Raw genomic sequence first — 19,050 nt, 5'->3', positions numbered from 1 at the left:
TGATCGACTCCATCTACGTTTTGATTATCATTCTGAAACCAATTCATAGTCTTTTTTATTTCTTTATTTTTTTATGAAACTTACCCACAATTTTTTTTTTTTTAGAATATATGAAGCTAGAATAAAATGTTTTTGTTTATTTTTTTATTCTTTGGATGTTTTGTATGTTCAGATATTCATACCACTAAATATATACAAATTAAAACCTAAATAGGGACATAGTAGTATACTTCAAGTGTGATGTAAACTTCACTTAAAGAAAACTTATAAGTATATTTGCAGAATAAAACTACTAAACTAGTAGTTTACTGAGACTATACTTCAAAGTGTACAAAGTATTTAATTACTAAACTGTCAGTATACCTATAAGTTCACTTTTAGTATAATTGCAGTACTACAAACATAGAGTTAAACTAGTTGTATACTCAAAGTTTGCTACTGTTATAGTTCACTTTTATATACTAGAAAGGGGGGCAATTAAGTACCAAGGAGTATTGCAGTACACTTACAAGTATACTACTAGAACACTGATATCTGTATACTTGCTAAGTATACTTAATAAAATAAACTTGAAGTATACTTCTTTTTGGCATGGGTAAACAAGCGATGAGCATATTTGGCAGTTAGGCTTACTTACTTACTTGTTTCTTTCTCTCGAACCCACCCTTGCCTCCCTTTCTCATCCATTCAGCCAACCTTATCCCACATTCTCTTTCTTTCAGGTTGTATCGGGGGGTCCTAACTGTCTGGCCTAAATTTATGATAAAGAAGGTACCCCCACCCTGAGTCTCTCTGAGCCATCAATTCTAGATGCTTTGATCAACCTGACCATCATCCTATTCCCTCTACCCTTTCATCCTCTTTCTAGTCTTCTCCAACACTCTGTTCAACTAACTGTTTCATAGCTTGTTTGTGCCGTGGTCCTGGCTAATGAAATGCTGTTACTGACAATAGAACCATAAAATACATTAAAAATAAATTAAAAAACAAATAGAATTTATTTTTGCACCGTAATCCAAATCTGTTCTGACTGGAAGGAACAGACCTAAACTCGGTGTGTTCAAACAGCTGAAAGAACAGGTAGTTCCAGTCAATTTATGTTATTTTCATAAAAACACACAGATTGGAGTTTGCGCTGTGAACACACACACTAAATGATCCAAATGATTATTATTAAAGTTTCTTTGCAAATAGAAACAGTTTTATTTAGACTAATATCCTAAAGAATCATTTGATGACAAATGGTCCTTTTTTTAACAGCTTAGGTTTTTATAATTTAATTTAATTTCTTTTTTGTCTGTAACTGTTAAAAAATCCTTTCAGAGTCACTTCATTATTGAGCTTTTGGAGCTCCACCATCAAACTACAAAGACCGTCAACACACACTCAACGTGATATTTTTCTTAAAGTGTTAATAAATTTTAACTTTCATCTTATAACTAGTTTTCTGCTAGTCATGTCTTTCTGGTTTTTAAACAGAAGATATAAGTGTGACAAGGTTGGTTCAGTTGAGGATACTTCCTTTAATCATCTGGACCTTAATCAGGAAATTTAAACCAAACAAACTCCTAAATTTTAATGTAAATACACTGAAATGTGATCAAAAGAATCTAAAGTTTTAAAAGCAATTTATAATGTTAATTTCACAAAAATGCAGGTTATGTAATTATGTAATGTAATGTTAGGTTGTTTTATATGTTTTATATATAAATTGAAATATATTTTGAATATAGTGCAAACCCTGCATGAGTGCCTCTGTTTTACATCAGATTACTAAATTATTAAGACATTTGAATATTGGTTTCAGCATATATGAAATAAAAAGAATTACGTGAAAATAAATATTTATTGTGATGTATGAAATAAGTGTGAGATCAGTATTCATTCAAATATTAATGTGTTAGAATGCTTGATGCCACAGATATAAGTGGATGTGAGAATCTTAAAGGCCTTCTGAAAACAAGGGTAGAAAAATCCATAAATCAAGGGGTTACAAGTCGAGTTTAAATATGCAAACCAAAACAAAGCATCATAAACAACAGCTGGGGTCCAATAATTAAAAAAAGGGTCAAGGAAAGATGCAGTAGAAATAGGCACCCAGCAGAACAAATAAACACCCATGACAATGGCCAGAGTTTTAGCTGCTTTTCTCTCTCTGTGAGCAGAGCTTTGGCTCTTCAACCCTCCAGTCACTCTTTCTGACATAACCTTTGCATGTTTTTGTGCAACATAGAAGATTTTTACATACAGAGAGCTCATGATTATCCCGGGAAGGAAGAATACAAGAACTGGAGATATAATACTCCACTCCTTGTTAAAAAGCACAACACAATTTCCCACACAATAACTCTGCAATATGACCATCTCTATTCCAACTGCACCTATCCCTGAAAACACAATAGAGAAACTGTACAAAAAAGAAAAAAGCCATATGAAGGTAGTAAAAACAGTCACAGTGTTGTTTGTGACCCTCATTTTGTACCTCAGAGGGTCACAAATGGCCCAGTACCTGTCAACAGATATTAAACTTAAATGCAGTAAAGAGGACATAGAGAAGGTCATGTCTAAACTATAGTGAACTTTACACAAAAAATCTCCCAGATACCAGCAGCCTTCAACAGATCGCACCATGCTGTACGGCATGACCAAAGAGCCCAGCAGACAGTCACTGGCAGCCAGAGAGCGAACGATCAGATGAGTTGGAGACTGAAGCTGTTTGAAGTGAGAGACTGAGATGATGATCAGCAGGTTCCCCAAAACTGTTGTGAGGATCATCAGCAGAATTAACACATACATTGCCACTTTAACAACAGCAAGACGATGCCGTTTTGGACAGGAGTTTGGCCGGAATGGAAAGCAGAGAAACATATTCTCAGTTTGAGTCTTATTTGAAGTCATCATCTGCTGCAGATGCTGAGATGATTTGCTCTGTTAAAAGATTGGCAATAATCAACATAGGTTTAGTAAAGATAAATAAAAATATATAGTACATGCCCGTCTATTTTAACTCCCTAAATGTACTCAGAGCAGCTGAGTTTTGTCCATAAATACCCTCATATTTGAAGCAACCCTCCTACTCCTGACACTGTTACCCATAGTTACAAAAACAACATTAGCTCTGGAGATTAAAATGAAAAAATAAGTGAGCATTAGATACACTATCATGTATTTTACGCAAAATGTGGTTCTATAAAACGTACATTTACTTATGTTTGCATAGATGCTGAATTGTAGTTTTGATGCTGAAAAGTATTTACAGCATCTAAATACATACAATTTAAACTATTCATTTATGTAAACTTTATAGATTTACAAATTAATCCATATGAATACTGCAATCGCCACATTAATATTGTTATTTTATTGCATTCAGTTGTTATATTAATGGAACTCTGTTTTTAACTGCATTTATTACAGGGGTCATATGATGTGATTTCAAGTTTTCCTTTTTCTTTGGAGGGTTACAAGCTCTTGGTTCATAAATAAAATCTGTAAAGTTGCAAAGACTAATGTCTCAAATCCAAAGAGATTTTATTTTGAAAAGTCAAGAGTCAACAATGCCTACCTAAAATGGCTCGTTCTAACATGCCCCCACGTCTACGTCACAATGTGGGAAGATTTGCATAATGCCGTCCAAATGTTCACGTAAAGAAAGAAGGCGTACATGTTATTCTCACTGTTGCTTCTGCTGCCATGTCGTGGAGACGCTGTGTTTCATAGTGAAAGTGAATCTACATTGTTTGGCTTCGAAAAGAGGACACAACTAGAAATCAGCGGTTAAGTTGTTTTTACAACACTGTTCCAGAACAGTTCAACCTAAATATTCAGATGTTTGCAGCACATTTTCCGGAGGAGTGTTTCCTGAACCTAGGAATGTAGCCTAGAATGGCGTCTACACACAAGTTGTATCTATAAAGTGGGACTATTTTCAACAGCCTGTAAGTACGTTTACATATTTAAAGGATTTGCCACTGATGATTCAAACGCGAGTTTTGAGCAGTGTAGAGTAGCAATTGTAGTTTGTCGTTTCTTCAATCACAAATGCAGACTTGGTTTTATGTTGGCCAGATGTGGGGCCGTATCTGGGTCAACACTATGTTGCTGTCTTGGGTGTGATTTCTGCTACCAACTCATTTTAAAGAATATACTCTAAAGAATATTGTCCAAAGCAACACTAAAATTGGTTCATTGGCACATAATTATAGGGGAACCATTTTTTAAGTGCTATTTAGCATCTATCTTTAAAGACCCTTCTCAAATGGTAAATTGCCACTTTTAGAAAGACTGGACATAGAGGATCTACAATAATGTACTGCACATGAGAAATAATGTGATTTTTAAATTAATGCATGTTAACATATTTTCTGACACCCAGTACACAAAATATTGATCTTTGAAAATAGCACCATATAAGACTTTTAAATGAGGATTAGATTTACTATGGGAGTAGTGCAAAACTCTTCCTTAAGATGTGCCTTTAGCCCCATGTATGCTCTTCTTTATCAGCTGCACCACAATGATGTGCTGTTTTTTTTGTTTGTTTTTTTTTTTTTACATTTATTTAGCATTGATTTTAAAGAAAATAGTGCAACCTTGTGGTGTGGCTGACACAGAAGACCATACCCAGCTTACGGTGATATGGAGAAACACAGAGCACACTGTTGACAAAGGAATTATTGAATAAAATAATTATTTTTGTTTTCGTCGCCAAAAATATAAACATTCTCGTTGCTTCATAATGTTACAGTTGAACCACTGAGGGCAGATTGACTATTCTGACAATGTCTTTCATACTTTCTGGACCTTGACAGTGTTACTTACTTGGCAGTCTATGGGACTATTATTTGAGTCAAATTTAGATTTTCTCCCCTTGTTGATATGCCAGTTAACATCAACAACACTGTTCACCATTAAATGTGATATAAGTGAATATGCAAATTCATTCTTTGCCAGAAGGTGGTGCTTGTGGAACAGATACATAAAAGTTAGTCTCAGACGTCATGCCCACAGACTGTTGGCTGAACATCTGATGCATATGGTAAAGTGGAAAGACTTCAGGGGCCCTATTTTAACGATCTGAAACGCAAGTGTCAAAGCGCGAAGCGCAAGTAAGTTTGTGGGCGGGTCTCGGCGCTGTTGCTATTTTCCCGGCGGGATAAATGGCTCTTGCGCCCGGCGCAAATCTAAAATGGGTTGGTCTGAAGTAGCTTCATTATTCATAGGTGTGGTTTGGGCGTAACGTGAAATAAACCAATCAGAGCGTCATCCAACATTCCCTTTAAAAGCAGGTGCGCAAGTTCCATTATGGATTGCTATTATGGCGTATTTACCAGGCGCACGCCAGGAGCGGTTCACAGCCGAGGAGACTGATGTTCTTGTAAGAGCAGTGAAAGACAGAGAAGTTGTGTTGTATGGCGATGGGAGAAACCCACCCAAAATAGCGTCGGTTAAACAGGCGTGGGAGGAAATAGCCACAATTGTTTCATCGATTTTTTTCCTGGTTCTTGACGGACAAACCAATTTGTCAGATGTCCTTATATACATATATGACCTCAAACAGGTCTGATCCTTAATTACTACAATTAGCCTGAATAATTTGTAAGCTAGATTTATGCCTATTTTTTCACATCTTCGTGGCACACCACAATGATTTCCGTCATCTCATGTGTTAATATTTTTTAGTGTAACAATTTATGATTTGCAAAAATAACTGTTACATCTGTGTAGATTACATGAGCAAAGTGTATGCGCGTTGTGCACGCTATACATTATGGTCAAGCATGCGCCCTTAAAATAGCATAATGAACAACGCGCAACGCGCCACTGACTTTAGACTAGGTTTTTTCTGGTCAGTGGCGCAATTGTTTAATGGAACAGCAAAATAGCACCAGGGATTGTTTGCGCCGGAACACGCCTCCTTTTTTGCGCTGAACCGCCCAGGGAGCGCAAGTTCATTCACTAGTTTAGCGACGTGCTTCTGTGGAGGGAAAAGCGCGCTTTGCGCAGGTGCAAAATAGGAATGACACATGCGTCGGTGTACAAAGTCAATTGCGCTGGGTGCAAGATAGGGCCCCAGGAGTTTTGAAGTCATCATCGGATTGGTTGAATTATACAGGATTTCTGGGAGTGGTGTGTGTCGCGTTTTTTATCGTTCCAAACCCCCTCTTGAAAGAAGAAAGCAGTCATGATTTCAACTGTGTTGACAAGCGCTTAGGATCAACTAAATGCTGGATTCTCAAAAGTATGTGAAATATTTAAAGTTTCATCTAAATATACAATATTGACGTACTGACAACAACTAAGATGTAAATGATTTATGTATGAGCAACTTTACAGACTTACAAATAAATCCTTATACTGCAAACCCAGCATTAACATTTTTATTATATTGCATTCAGTTCACCTGCACCTTTTTTTTTTTTATTTGCTTAATATGAAAAGATAAAATGTTGTTCTGTTGTGTAATTTCTGCTGTCAAATCATTTAATCCTAAACAAGATAAATGAAAAACACTTCTGCACTCATTTAACCATTACTTATGCAATATTTACTTGGTTCATCTGGCCATTTTCTCTTAAATGCTGTGACTGACAATAGAACAATAACATACATTAAAAAAGCAACATAATTACAAAACTAATCAAATTTATTTGTGCACTGGAATCCAAATCTGTTCTGATTGCAAGGAACAGACCTAAACTCAATCAAATTCTTTATTATTATTAATAAAGGTTCTCTGAAAACTGTAAAAGTTTTATTTAGACTCTTATCCTGAAGAACCATTTGATGATAAATGGTCACTTTTTTAAGAGCTTAGTTGTTTTATTATTATTATTATTATTATTATTTAACTATTATTGAGCTTTTTGAGCTCCACCATCGAACTACAAAGACAGTCAACACACACTCAACAGGGAGACTATTTGATCATGTCAACCACTGTCTATACATTTTAACTTTCAAATTAAAACTGGTTTTCTGTTAGACATGTCTTTTTTTCTGTTTAAAAACTGAAAAGATATAAGTGTGACCAGGTTGGTTCAGTTGAGGATACTTCCCTTAATCATCTGGATCTTAATCAAAGAATTTAAACCAAACAAACTCCTAAAAGATGAATGGTTTTCCAAAGGGAGACTGTTTTGATGTAAATCCAGTGAAATGTGTTCAAAAGAGTTTAAAGTATTAAAAGCTATTTATAATGTTAATTTCACACACAAAAAAGGCTATTTAGATTGTTTTATAATCATTTAAATATATTTTGAATAAAGTGCAAACCCTGCATGCGAAAACTGCATCCATTAAAACACATTTGCGAAATGGTTTCAGCATATATGAAATAAAAATAATTACATAAAATAAATATTTATTGTGATGCCTGAAATTGGTGTGAGAGCAGAATTCATTCAAATATTAATGTGTTAGAATGCTTGATGCTACAGATATAAGTGGATATGAGAATCTTAAAGGCCTTCTGAAAACAAGGATAGAAAAATCCATAAATCAAGGGGTTACAAGTCGAGTTGAAATATGCAAACCAAAACAAAGCATCATAAACAACAGCTGGGGTCCAATAATTGAAAAAAGGGTCAAGAATAATAACAGTAAAATATGGCAGCCAGCAGAACAAATAAACACCCATGACAATGGCCAGAGTTTTAGCTGCTTTTCTCTCTCTGTGAGCAGAGCTTTGGCTCTTCAACCCTCCAGTCACTCTTTCTGACATAACTTTTGCATGTTTTTGTGCAACATAGAAGATTTTCACATACAGAGAGCTCATCATCGTCCCGGGAAGGAAGTATACAAGAACTGGACATATAATACTCCACTCCTTGTTAAAAAACACAACACAGTTTCCCACACAAGAACTCTGCAATATTAACATCTCTAATCCAACTGCACTTATTCCTGAAAACACAACAGAGAAACTGTACATAAATGAAAACAGCCATATGAAAGTAGTAAAAACAGTCACAGTGTTGTTTGTGACCCTCATTTTGTACCTCAGAGGGTCACAAATGGCCCAGTACCTGTCAACAGATATTAAGCTGAGATGCAGTAATGAGGAGATACAGAAGGTCATGTCTAAACTATAATGAACTTTACACACAAAATCTCCCAGATACCAGCAGCCTTCAACAGATCGCACCATGCTGTACGGCATGACCAAAGAGCCCAGCAGACAGTCACTGGCAGCCAGAGAGCGAACGATCAGATGAGTTGGAGACTGAAGCTGTTTGAAGTGAGAGATTGAGATGATGATCAGCAGGTTCCCAAAAACTGTTGTGAGGATCATCAGCAGAATTAACACATACATTGCCACTTTAACAACAGTAAGACGATGCAGTTTTGGACAGGAGTCCGGTCGAAGTGGATAGCAGAGAATCATATTCTCAGTTTGAGTCTTATTTGAAGTCATCATCTGCTGCAGATGCTGAGATGATTTTCTTTGTTAAAAGGTTGAAGATTATCAACATCAGTTAAGTAAAGATAAATATAAATATATAGTACATGCCCATCTATTTTAACTCCCTAAATGTACTCAAAGCAACGGAGTTTTGTCCATAAATGCCCTCATATTTGAAGCAACCCTCCTACTCCTGACACTGTTACCCATAGTTACAAAAAACAACATTATCTCTGGAGATTAAAATGAAAAAATAAATGAGCATTAGATACACTATGGGAGTATCATGTATTTCATGCAAAATGTGGTTCTATATAATGTACATTTACCTATGTTTGCATAGATGCTGAATTGTAGTTTTGATGCTGAAAAGTATTTACAGCATCTAAACACATAAAATGTAAATTATTAATATATGCAAACTTTATAGATTTACAAATTAATACTAATGTATATATAGCATTTAAACATACAACACGTAAAATGTAAATTATTCATGTATGAATAACTTCATAGACTTACAAATGAATCCTCATGAATATTGCAATCAATATTTTTATTATATTGCATTCAGTCTTAGTGCAGGTTGTACCAGTCTGAAACTTTAAATTAGTTTATTTTGTTTAATCAAGTTTTTTTTTTTCATTTACTTAATATGAAAAAATAAAATTTTGTTCTGTTGTGTGATTTCTGATGCCAACTTGTTTAAAGGTTTAGTTATTTAATTAATGACTCACTCTCATGTCGTTCCAAACCCGTAAGACCTCTGTTCTTCTTCGGAACAGTTTAAGATATTTTATATTTAGTCTGAGAGCTTTCATTGAAAATGTATGTATGGTATACTGTCCATGTCCAGAAAGGTAATAAAAATATCATCAAAGTAGTTCATGTGACATCAGAGGGTCAGTTAGAATTTGTTGGAGCATCGAAAATACATTTTGGTCCAAAAATAACAAAAACTGGTCTGTATTGCCAAGCTCTGCTCCTCGGTACACTCGGCAGTTGGTGACAAACGGCTTCCAGCGTCGAGAGATGAGGATATGGTCCAGTGCTTTCCTGGTTCTGCCATCTGGGCTGTACCATGTCCAGTGATGGATAAGCTTCTGGGGAAACCAGGTATCAGCAACACAGAGGTTGTTGTGGTGGCAGAGAAGGAGTAGGCGGTTACCGTTGTCATTTGTGGACATGTCAGCAAAGGTTGTGCCGACAGGTGAGCCTGTGGACCGATCACTGATAGACCGAATGACGTTGGCATCGGAGAGGATGATGGTGATGTCATGTGGTGAGGCTTGGCCAACAGCCTGATGGAGTTGGTCAAAGAAGGCATCCTTCACATCCTCATCAACAACATCGGTGGCGGCATAAGCAACGATTACTGTCATCTTGCCGTGTTGGTAGAGAAAGCAGGCCGACAGTTATCTGTTGCTCAGGGGTGTCCAGCTGATGAGGGACTTGCGGAGGGCCTTTGGGATGTCAAGTCTCTCGGGTCCACTCCAGAAGTAGCAATGGTCACCTGCTGTTATTTTACCATTGCCGTGCCATCGAACTACACAAATCCCTGCCAGGGAGATGCAAACCAGCAAAAGATAAAGAAAATATATCTTTATCTAAGCAGATTATTAGCCTACTCTTGACAGAGAGCTGGTTTTTGAGAGATGCGCAGAGATGACAACGCGGCTGTTTGATTGATGATCACGCAGTGCTTATTCCATTCATTCATGTATAATTTCCTAGCCTATAAGGTTTAAATCATTGCCTTTTAAATATACACAAATAGTAGAACATGTATGATATAGGCTGTTATTTTAGTTGATATTATTCTTGCGAAGCTCTGATTTCTGAGAGATGCACAGAGAGGCAACAGCAATGCGATATTTGATATGCTAGACCTTCTGACATGTGCTGCTGGCTCTGATGTCTCATTAGTGGTTCAAGATAAAATCTAAATTGTTTGGGGTAAATCTAATATTTGGTCTTTATTCAATTAATCTATTAATATGTTATATATACAAGCTATATACAAGCTATGTATACAAGATCCTTTTTATTCCTCTTTCTGTAAAAGTATGAAGAAGTATCATACAGCTCTGAGTATGCACATACAGCAATGATAAGTTTGTCCTCCATTGTTGTTTCAGATTTTCCCTCCGCTCGCTACGTCGTTATCACGTCACTACTAGAGCAAGCTCCTGATTGGGTAACGTGGCGTGAAATTTCGCCAAAGTTCAGATTTTTCAACTCTGAACTTTGGCGAAAATGCCTCATTCGCGTAAAATGCGCCGCAGGTTGTCTATTCGCGTCTTTGCATTGACTTAACATTGAAAACACTCGCCCCAGATGCTTTATTTGCGTCTGGTGTGAACGCGCCATAAAAGTATGAAGAAGTATCATACAGCTCGGTAGGCGTTTCTCAATGTCAAGGATACTTCCTTGGTAGGACTGATCCTTCCAAGTCACTTCCTTCAGAGGCTAGGTGAGACTTCTCTTTAGCATACGGAGAACACGTAAATGGAACAGGCTAGCAAGTGCACGTAATTGCGTCATTACATCAGTGAAAAGGTCCGTTTGAATAACGCTGTGAATGGTATCATTAAATTACTTTGGACCACTTAACTAGTTATTTATAAAAGAAATGCCAATGACGCAACCAATTGTTAAATGACAGGTCCAGTTCAGTTAACCATTTGTATTTGTATAATTTACAATATCAATATGGTAGTAATTTGTACTGGCATATAAACGTCAAACTTTACTTATATTTACTACAGTTATAACAAATGTTTGGTAACGTAAATAAAAACCGTTAACGCTCTGACTACGTTAACGTTCAACATTTTTGAATTTTTGAACTAACGTTATATAGCAAAGCTGCGCGCATAGGATTGTGGGTGATTTGAGAGCGCGAAGAGCGCGAAGGATACACATATGCATCCTTTCCTGTGTATGGGATATTCTTCGAACGAAGGACTCAGTCCTTGGTTGAAATTCCGAGGATCCTCGACTTTGGAACAGTCCTTCGACAGATGAAATACTGGCTTCCGAGGATCCTTCCTTGACATTGAGAAACAGCTAGTGTATGCACATACAGCAATGATAAGTTTCTCCACTCGCTACATTGTAATCACGTCACTACTTGAGCAAGCTCCTGATTGGTTAACGTGGCGCAAAATGCTTTATTTTATTTTATTTTTATTATTAACGCTAAAGTTCAGATTCGAAATGCTCAATTCGCCCCGCGTCATTCACGGGAATCGAACAGCAGGTTGTCTATTTGCATTGAATTAACATTGAAAACACTCATGCCAGATGCTCTATTCATGTCTGGTGTAAACAAACTATTAGAGATGAGGAAGATGCTGTCAGCGTCTCTCTAACGGTAGTTTGAAAATAACGTTACACTTTGCGGGACTCGTCTAATGCTGTGTTACTGTGATAAACCATAAAATACTTCTTAATTTGATACTGACGAACTGTTGTGTATAACACTGCATATATAACACTTGCCGTTGATAACTTTGATGTAATGTTGCTTTAGCTCCTTGCTTCTGTGCTAACCTTAGCTAGAGTTACACACATTATGATAACTAAGCTTGTTAATCTTCAGATAAAGTTGACAGTAAAACACAAACGTTCAAAAGTGCTTTAAATGGGATTAATAAGCTCTAAATGCTTAACGTTACCTGTTATTTTCCATGACCACATCGTGATTAACGTTAATCCTGCTGTGATCCCGTCAGTGAGTGAGTGAGCCGTAGTCCCGCGGGGGATGAGCGGAGTGCACGTGACGTGACTGACTTATAATTGCACACGTTTTTGAAAAACACCAGGATATTATTTTGTCTAGTGAATTATGCAAATTTTTATTTTAAATATTTTGTGGTCAGCCATTTATACTTAAAAATAATAGATTGTATGGATTATGGATATGGATTGTCACTTTTACAGTGTATGCCATTCACTTAATATGCCTAAGTTACTTCAATAAATTAAAAATTAATTATAAATTACATTCAGGCGATTAGCCACCACTTACTCGAAGTTGTAGTTTCATATTTAAATACATTTATATTTCTATCATATTCTATTTTATTCCATTCTATTCTATTCATGTTTTATATAGCCTATAACGGGGTAGGCAAGTTCGGTCCTAGAGAGCCGCAGTCCTGCAGAGTTCAGCTTCAACCCTAATCAAACACACCTGAACAAGCTCATCAACGTCTTCAGGATTACTAAGGCTACAGGTAGGTAAAGGTTTTTTTTCAGGGTTGGAGCTGAACTCTGCAGGACTGCGGCTCTTTAGGACCGAACTTGCCTACCCCTGGCCTATAAGAAAGAAGTTTCTCCCAACATTATGATAACATTCATAAAGTAGCATGAAAATATAAGGACATGCTGTTATCAGAATATTTTAGGATAACACCATAATAATCAGAGATAATTGTGCTAAGAACATTTTCTATCAACCTTACAAGAACATTAACAACGTTATAAGAAAATTTATCAAGTACAAATAATGTCCTAAAGACGTTCCGAGAACTTTGTTCTAAGAACGTTTTCTATCAACTTTACAAGAACATTCATCAAGTACAAGTAACGTCCTAAAGACGTTCCGAGAACATTGATCTAAGAATGTTTTCTATCAACCTTATAAGAACATTCAAGTACAAACAACGTCCTAAAGAAGTTCCGAGAATGTTGTTCTAAGAACATTTTCTATCAACCTTATAAGAACATTCATCAAGTACAATAACGTCCTAAAGACGTTCCGAGAACATTGCTCTAAGAACGCTTTCTAGCAACCTTACAAGAACATTAAAAACATTATAAGTTATAATTTTAATAACGTTTTGTACTAACATTTACACAAATTTTAAAGAACTTTAGTGAATGTTCTGGGAACGTTCCCTGTTAGCTCATTAACATTAAAAGAAATAAACATTTGAAATGTATCAGTCTGTGTGTAATAAATGAATTTAATATAATATATAGTTTCACTTTTGGAAAGGAATTAGTGAAATCAACTTTTTGATGATATTCTAATTATATGTCCTGCACCTGTACACGCATTGCCTCGGCTGTGGATGAGCCGCTTGGTCACACCAACAATATTAATCTCCTCTGAGATAAATAGCTGCAGTCGCGAGTTCACAGTCAGAGGGGGAAGGAACCACAGCGCAGGCTTCCGAACCTCGAGAATGAACTCTAGATCTAGGAAACACGGGTGGAGATACGAAAAGCCGTCTCCAGCCTGTCCCAGGATATGCGATATGCGGAGAAGCACAGTCAGTCCAATTATTTTTGCAGAGAGTTGACTGTGCGAGCCGCGCTCCTCATTAATGCCTGCTCGTTAGAATATTTAGGCATAATATGTGTGTGAAACTGATGCTTCTGCCACTGATGTCTTTGCAACTGATGTTTATGCAGCTGATGTTTGTGCAACTGCGAGCTCATCGATCTCATCGAGCTCAATCTCCTCGGAAAAAGAAAGGCAGTGCATTGCGGCCATTACTCGGGGGGAAGGACCGCAGCTCGGGCTTCCAAACCCAGAGATCGAGGATACCTGGTGGGTGAGGTAGGAGATAGGGATGTGTCCGTCTCCATTCCCTCCAGCAGATATATCTGCAAACCCAGCGAGTGCAGGTGCCGCTCCGCCTTGGCGAAAGCGGGACTGGCACCACAAGGAACGTTGGCGAAGGCTCCCACTCTAGGAGAGCCCTTCGGAATCGAAGCGTCTGCACTGGCCACACATAGTGCAGGCAGTCTGCTACCTGCTATCCCCACCCGTGATGTAGCAAGGGCAGAGAGGAACACACGATGTCTCGTCTTAGCTTTGCTCTTTGACTATTGCTTACTTCTGGAGGAGCTTATAGTGACAAACAATAAATAAGACTGACAAGACAGAATAACATGCACACACAGAGCGCTTGCTGAAAGACGTGAAACTAATGCTAGCTTCACGGCATGTGCTTTTATAGCTTCCTGGTCGCTTACGTCACCCCTGCGGTGATGTCACAGTCATCAATTAGACAGATTACACACGATATTCAGAGTCACTCATGCTAAGCGCGTTCCGCATAGCGTTTTCGATGCAGCTCGCATTCCTAAAGAGAGCGTAAAAATTACAGTATTAACTATATGAAGTTTGCACAAAATGAAATAATGATCTGAGATATGAGGCCTTACGAGACTATGGGGTTGGCCAATTTACCACAGCCTGAATCTTGTCGGTATCCATGCGCACCCCCTAGGCCGAGACGATGTATCCCAAAAAAGGAACAGACTGTACAACAGACTGGACAAAAAGCCCATTCTCTAACAGCTCTGTTCCTGGAGAGAATGAGAAAATATCAGTATGTCATCCAGGTAGACATAAATGAACTGATCTACCATATCTCTCAACACATCATTGACAAGTGCTTGGAATACCGCTGGGGCGTTACAAAGGCCAAAAGGAAGAACAAGATATTCAAAGTGCCCCCTGGGGGTATTAAAAGTGGTCTTCCATTCATCTCTCTTATGCAAACCAAATGATAAGCATTACGGAGATCCAATTTCATGAAAAATTATGCTCCCTGCAGACGTTTGAAAGCCGACGACATCAACGGCAAAGGCTAAGTATTCTTCACCATGATGTCATTCAACCCTCGATAGTCAATACATGGACGAAGAGAGCCATCTTTCTTTTTTACGAAAAAAAAAATCCCGCACCTGCTGGAGAGGAAGAGGGGTGGATGATCTTGGCTGCAAGAGAATCAGAAATATATTTCTCCATGACCTCCCTCTCCAGATTGGAAAGTGAATGTAATTTGCCTTTAGGCGGAGTTGTACCTGACAATAATTCTATAGCACAGTCATAGAGACGATGCAGAGGTAGAGAAGCAGCCAGATACTTACTAAACACTCTCTTCAGGTCGAGGTACTCACGTGGCACATTAGATAGGTCAGTGTGATCATCCTGAAACACAGAACAAGACACAGGAGAACATGCAGACAACAGACATGACGCATGACAATATTCACTCCAGGACAAGACAGAATTTTTTCCCCAGTTTATGTGGGGATTATGGAGCACCAGCCAGGGATGCCCCAAAACCACAGGAGCAGCAGGAGTGTCAGTGAGGAGAAAGTCAATGTACTCAGTTTGTTGTCCAGAGATGATGAGTTTCACTGAGACTGTGGAATGTGTGATGGAGGGTAACGACTGCCCATTAAGTTTTACTGCAGAGATGGACAGAGAAAGTTCCACCATGGGTACCTTAAGTATTTTAGCAACTTTAAAGTCTAGGAAATTACCCTCCACCCCTGAATCCACCAAAGCCTCACAATCAAAAGTTAATGCATGAAGTGTCAGCCTTACCGGTAGTGACGTGTGACGTGACAGAAAGAGAGCATTTATTGAGAGTTGCTCCAACGTTATGTAACCTCTTACCTACACAGTACAAGTATAAACCCTTCTCCCTGCGTCTCTGCTTCTCCTGCTGCGAAAGGCAAGACCTGCCCATCTGCATGGGTTCGGGATCAGGGAAAGAAAACTCACTCTCCTCAGTGACTGATTATAGGCTGCTCTGATGAGTGACGTCAGGGATTCTCCATAGTGTCTTCTGTTGGACACGTCTCTCTGGCATCCACACAAATAGCCAGCTCAATGAGTTTATCCACCCCCACGGGTAAATCCAAGGAATAAATCTCGTCCTTGATGGTTTCCAAAAGTCAGTGTAGAAACACGTCCGTCTGTGCCTCAGAATTCCGGCCGCACTCCGCGGCTAAAATACGAAATTCGATAGAATAGTCGGCTACGGTGCGATCCCCTTGTTGCAGCTCCGCGAGAAGTCTAGCTGCCTCTCTGCCATAAGCAGCGCGATCAAATACCTTCTTCAGCCCCTGCGAAAACACTTGGGAGGAGGCGCAGCACGGAAGTCTCTGTTCCCACATGGTGGTTCCACAGCTTGCTGCTTGTCCTGTGAGCAGAGTTATAATGAATGCTATCTTAGATTCCTCTGTGGGAAACGATGACGGTTGAAGAGAATTATAGAGGGAGCATTTAGTCAAATATGAGCGACACAACTGGGGCTCCCCGGAATAAAAGGCTAATGGTGGTAGAACGGGTGCTTTGATCCACGGCAGCTGGTGGATTGGACGCAGGTGGTTGCTGAGAAAAAACGGTCTCCAACTTGAAGAGCTGAAACTGAGTGGTAAGTTCCAAAACCTGAGCAACCAGGGTTTGGACAGCACAACCCGTAGCCATCATCTGGTCCTCTTGGCATTCCATGCGAGAGTTATTACTCCTTAAAAAGTCTCCTAATTCTGCCGAGCTTGCTGGATCCATTCTGGTTGGTTCGTTCTGTCACGAGATCCAAGTTCAGGGTAAAAAAGGAGGTAGAGCTTTCTCACATTTGGCTCCCAAACTCTGGAATAGCCTTCCTGATAATGTTCGGGGTTCAGACACACTCTCTCTGTTTAAATCTAGATTAAAAACACATCTCTTTCGCCAAGCATTCGAATAATGTTTCTTTTTAATTGTGAGTGTAGTTGCATCTGTTCAAAGTTGCATTTTTATTCATTAACTTGGGTTAAACTAATTTTACTTTGTTGGATCAGCAGCTATGCTAATGATGTCTGTATTTTGTTTCTATGTTTCGCCACGGGATTTACATCCCGTGGTAACTAGGATTTAAACAAGCTCCAGTCTGGATCCAGAACACCTGAGAAGAGATGATGCTGACCCTCAGAGGACCCCAGATGATGCTAACCTTGAATCAACAAACAGAACTAACAATTATTGCTAAATGTGTGACTGAATCATATAATAACTTAATAATATTGATAGTTCATCGTCTAGCTGACTACGTCTTGTATTATTATTATTATTTTTTCTAAAATCCTGTCAAATGTGCACAAACTACTAGCTACTACTAAATATTGTAGAAACATAATTTTCTGTAAAGTTGCTTTGTAACGATTTATTTTGTAAAAAGCGCTATACAAATAAACTTAAATTAAAATGGTTTATTTGTAGCTCAGATAGTCAGCAATGAGAACGTAGGAAGACGATGGCATGACCCCAGATGAATCACGTCCAGACCACTCAAGCAGCAGTAACTCAAACCCAGCGCAGGAATCCTAGGCAGGCGAGGAATAAGGTCCAGAGAATACCAGCTGGAGGAACAGGAGCACAACTAGACAAGAAAGACAGACGAGAAATCAACGAACCAACAACATGAACAGGATGCCAGCCAAACTTAAAGGCAGCGCAAATGAGTTGCAGCTGGTGCTCATTACCGCAGCTGCTGCTAGTTAATAGAAGCACAAAATCAGACAGAGACGCAAGATGAATGCACTGACCCATGAACCGTGACAAGGACAGATTAGAGTACTTTAGAAGGCATGAAAATTAACTGTATGTACCGATGCTAATTAACCAAAGCAAGCAGCAGCATGCGTGAGGAGAGAGCAGCTGGCAGAAGAGCTGCTTCTAATGTAGACTGCTAAGCTGAATTGTTTGTTTAAAGTTGATTGCATTGTATCTCAATATACATATTTTTAATGGAAACCCATACTTATTACTCCATGACTGAGGGGCACCTTTATTGAGAACCAAAGCTTTAATGAAAAAACATATCAATCTATAATAATAATAATAATAATAATCAACTACTTTATATTCTTCCTCTTCAGACTCGCATGCGGAAAGCACCACAGCGGGACGGGCGATGGAAGGGTAAAGGAGCAGAAGAGTGCAGCGTGGACATGGATATGGGTGGACAGAGATCTGGAAGAAGGAGGAGTAATTGCAGTGGATGTTGCAGGTAATGCGCATGTCCGAGGGACAGCAGCAAAATCTCCAAGCGGTTTAAGTGAGTTCACATTCCGCATACTTTGGAGTGTACCCAGTTCCCTCTCCAGCTTATTGAAGCTGTCCTGCTGGAGTGTCAGGAATGGGTGGTTTTTGTGCCTGACGTTCTCACGTTGTGCTCTGGGTTGCCTTGCCTCTCCCCTCAAACTAGATGTCTGTCCCACTGTTTCTTCTCCATCCGAAACAACCCCTTCCTGCTGCCTACTGGGTCCGGCCACACAATCTTCAGCCAGCGGAGCTGAATGAAATTTATGTTTATATATTCTATGACTATTGCTGAATAAAATATTTTTGTGCTTGAAGGTTTTGTACATATTTTCACATAATTTCTTTACCTTGGCAGTGACGTCCTCTGCTGGCGTTAGGTCTGGGGTGGCTGTAGGTGGCCTTCCTCCCATGGCCACCTGTTTTTTTGTTATTTTTGTTATTTATTTTTTTATTAGGAGCAAGCTTTTGTTTTTCCCGTCTCCTGACATCATTGTACCTTTTTCGGCATTGTAAAGCTGTTCCTCTGATGCCTGAAGACGAAGACACAATCACTGCTACTTCATCCCACAGCTTCACATTGGGAAGATTTGGTGGATTCCTGCTTGTCCCGTAGACCTGCTTGCGCACTTTAAAGTGCACGAGCAGAATGGTTTCTTTGCTTGAAGCTTTTAGCTTTTCCGCCAACAAATTCCACCATGTAAATAGCGATCCGAGCGCATCTCACTCTTTAAGGGAATAGGAGATGACCCTCTGATTGGTTTATTGAATTTTACGCCCATTACTCATTAACAGTGTTTGGAATAAC

At 38.7% G+C, this 19,050-nt stretch overlaps 2 protein-coding genes across 2 annotated transcripts; both read right to left on the bottom strand.

Annotated features, from left to right (window-relative positions):
- Positions 1 to 1,881: 1,881 nt before the first annotated feature.
- On the bottom strand, positions 1,882 to 2,991 carry LOC113074566 (trace amine-associated receptor 4-like). Its single transcript, XM_026247423.1, has one exon. The coding sequence runs from the start codon at positions 2,899 to 2,901 to the stop codon at positions 1,882 to 1,884; it is 1,020 nt and encodes a 339-aa protein (XP_026103208.1). The 5' UTR covers positions 2,902 to 2,991.
- A 4,408-nt stretch (positions 2,992 to 7,399) lies between these two features.
- LOC113074563 (trace amine-associated receptor 4-like) lies at positions 7,400 to 8,422 on the bottom strand. Its single transcript, XM_026247421.1, has one exon. The coding sequence runs from the start codon at positions 8,417 to 8,419 to the stop codon at positions 7,400 to 7,402; it is 1,020 nt and encodes a 339-aa protein (XP_026103206.1). The 5' UTR covers positions 8,420 to 8,422.
- Between the last annotated feature and the right edge of the window lie 10,628 nt (positions 8,423 to 19,050).

Source organism: Carassius auratus, unplaced genomic scaffold (genome assembly GCF_003368295.1).
Source record: "Carassius auratus strain Wakin unplaced genomic scaffold, ASM336829v1 scaf_tig00015130, whole genome shotgun sequence".
In the NCBI taxonomy this organism is placed as follows: Eukaryota; Metazoa; Chordata; class Actinopteri; order Cypriniformes; family Cyprinidae; genus Carassius; species Carassius auratus.
Note: the sequence above shows the minus strand (reverse complement) of the source record. Positions and strands in the feature narration are given on the sequence as shown.

What these genes read in the sequence shown, in the direction of transcription:
- LOC113074566 (XM_026247423.1), bottom strand. Translation starts at nt 2,901, where the DNA reads ATGATGACTTCAAATAAGACTCAAACTGAGAATATGTTTCTCTGCTTT.
- LOC113074563 (XM_026247421.1), bottom strand. Translation starts at nt 8,419, where the DNA reads ATGATGACTTCAAATAAGACTCAAACTGAGAATATGATTCTCTGCTAT.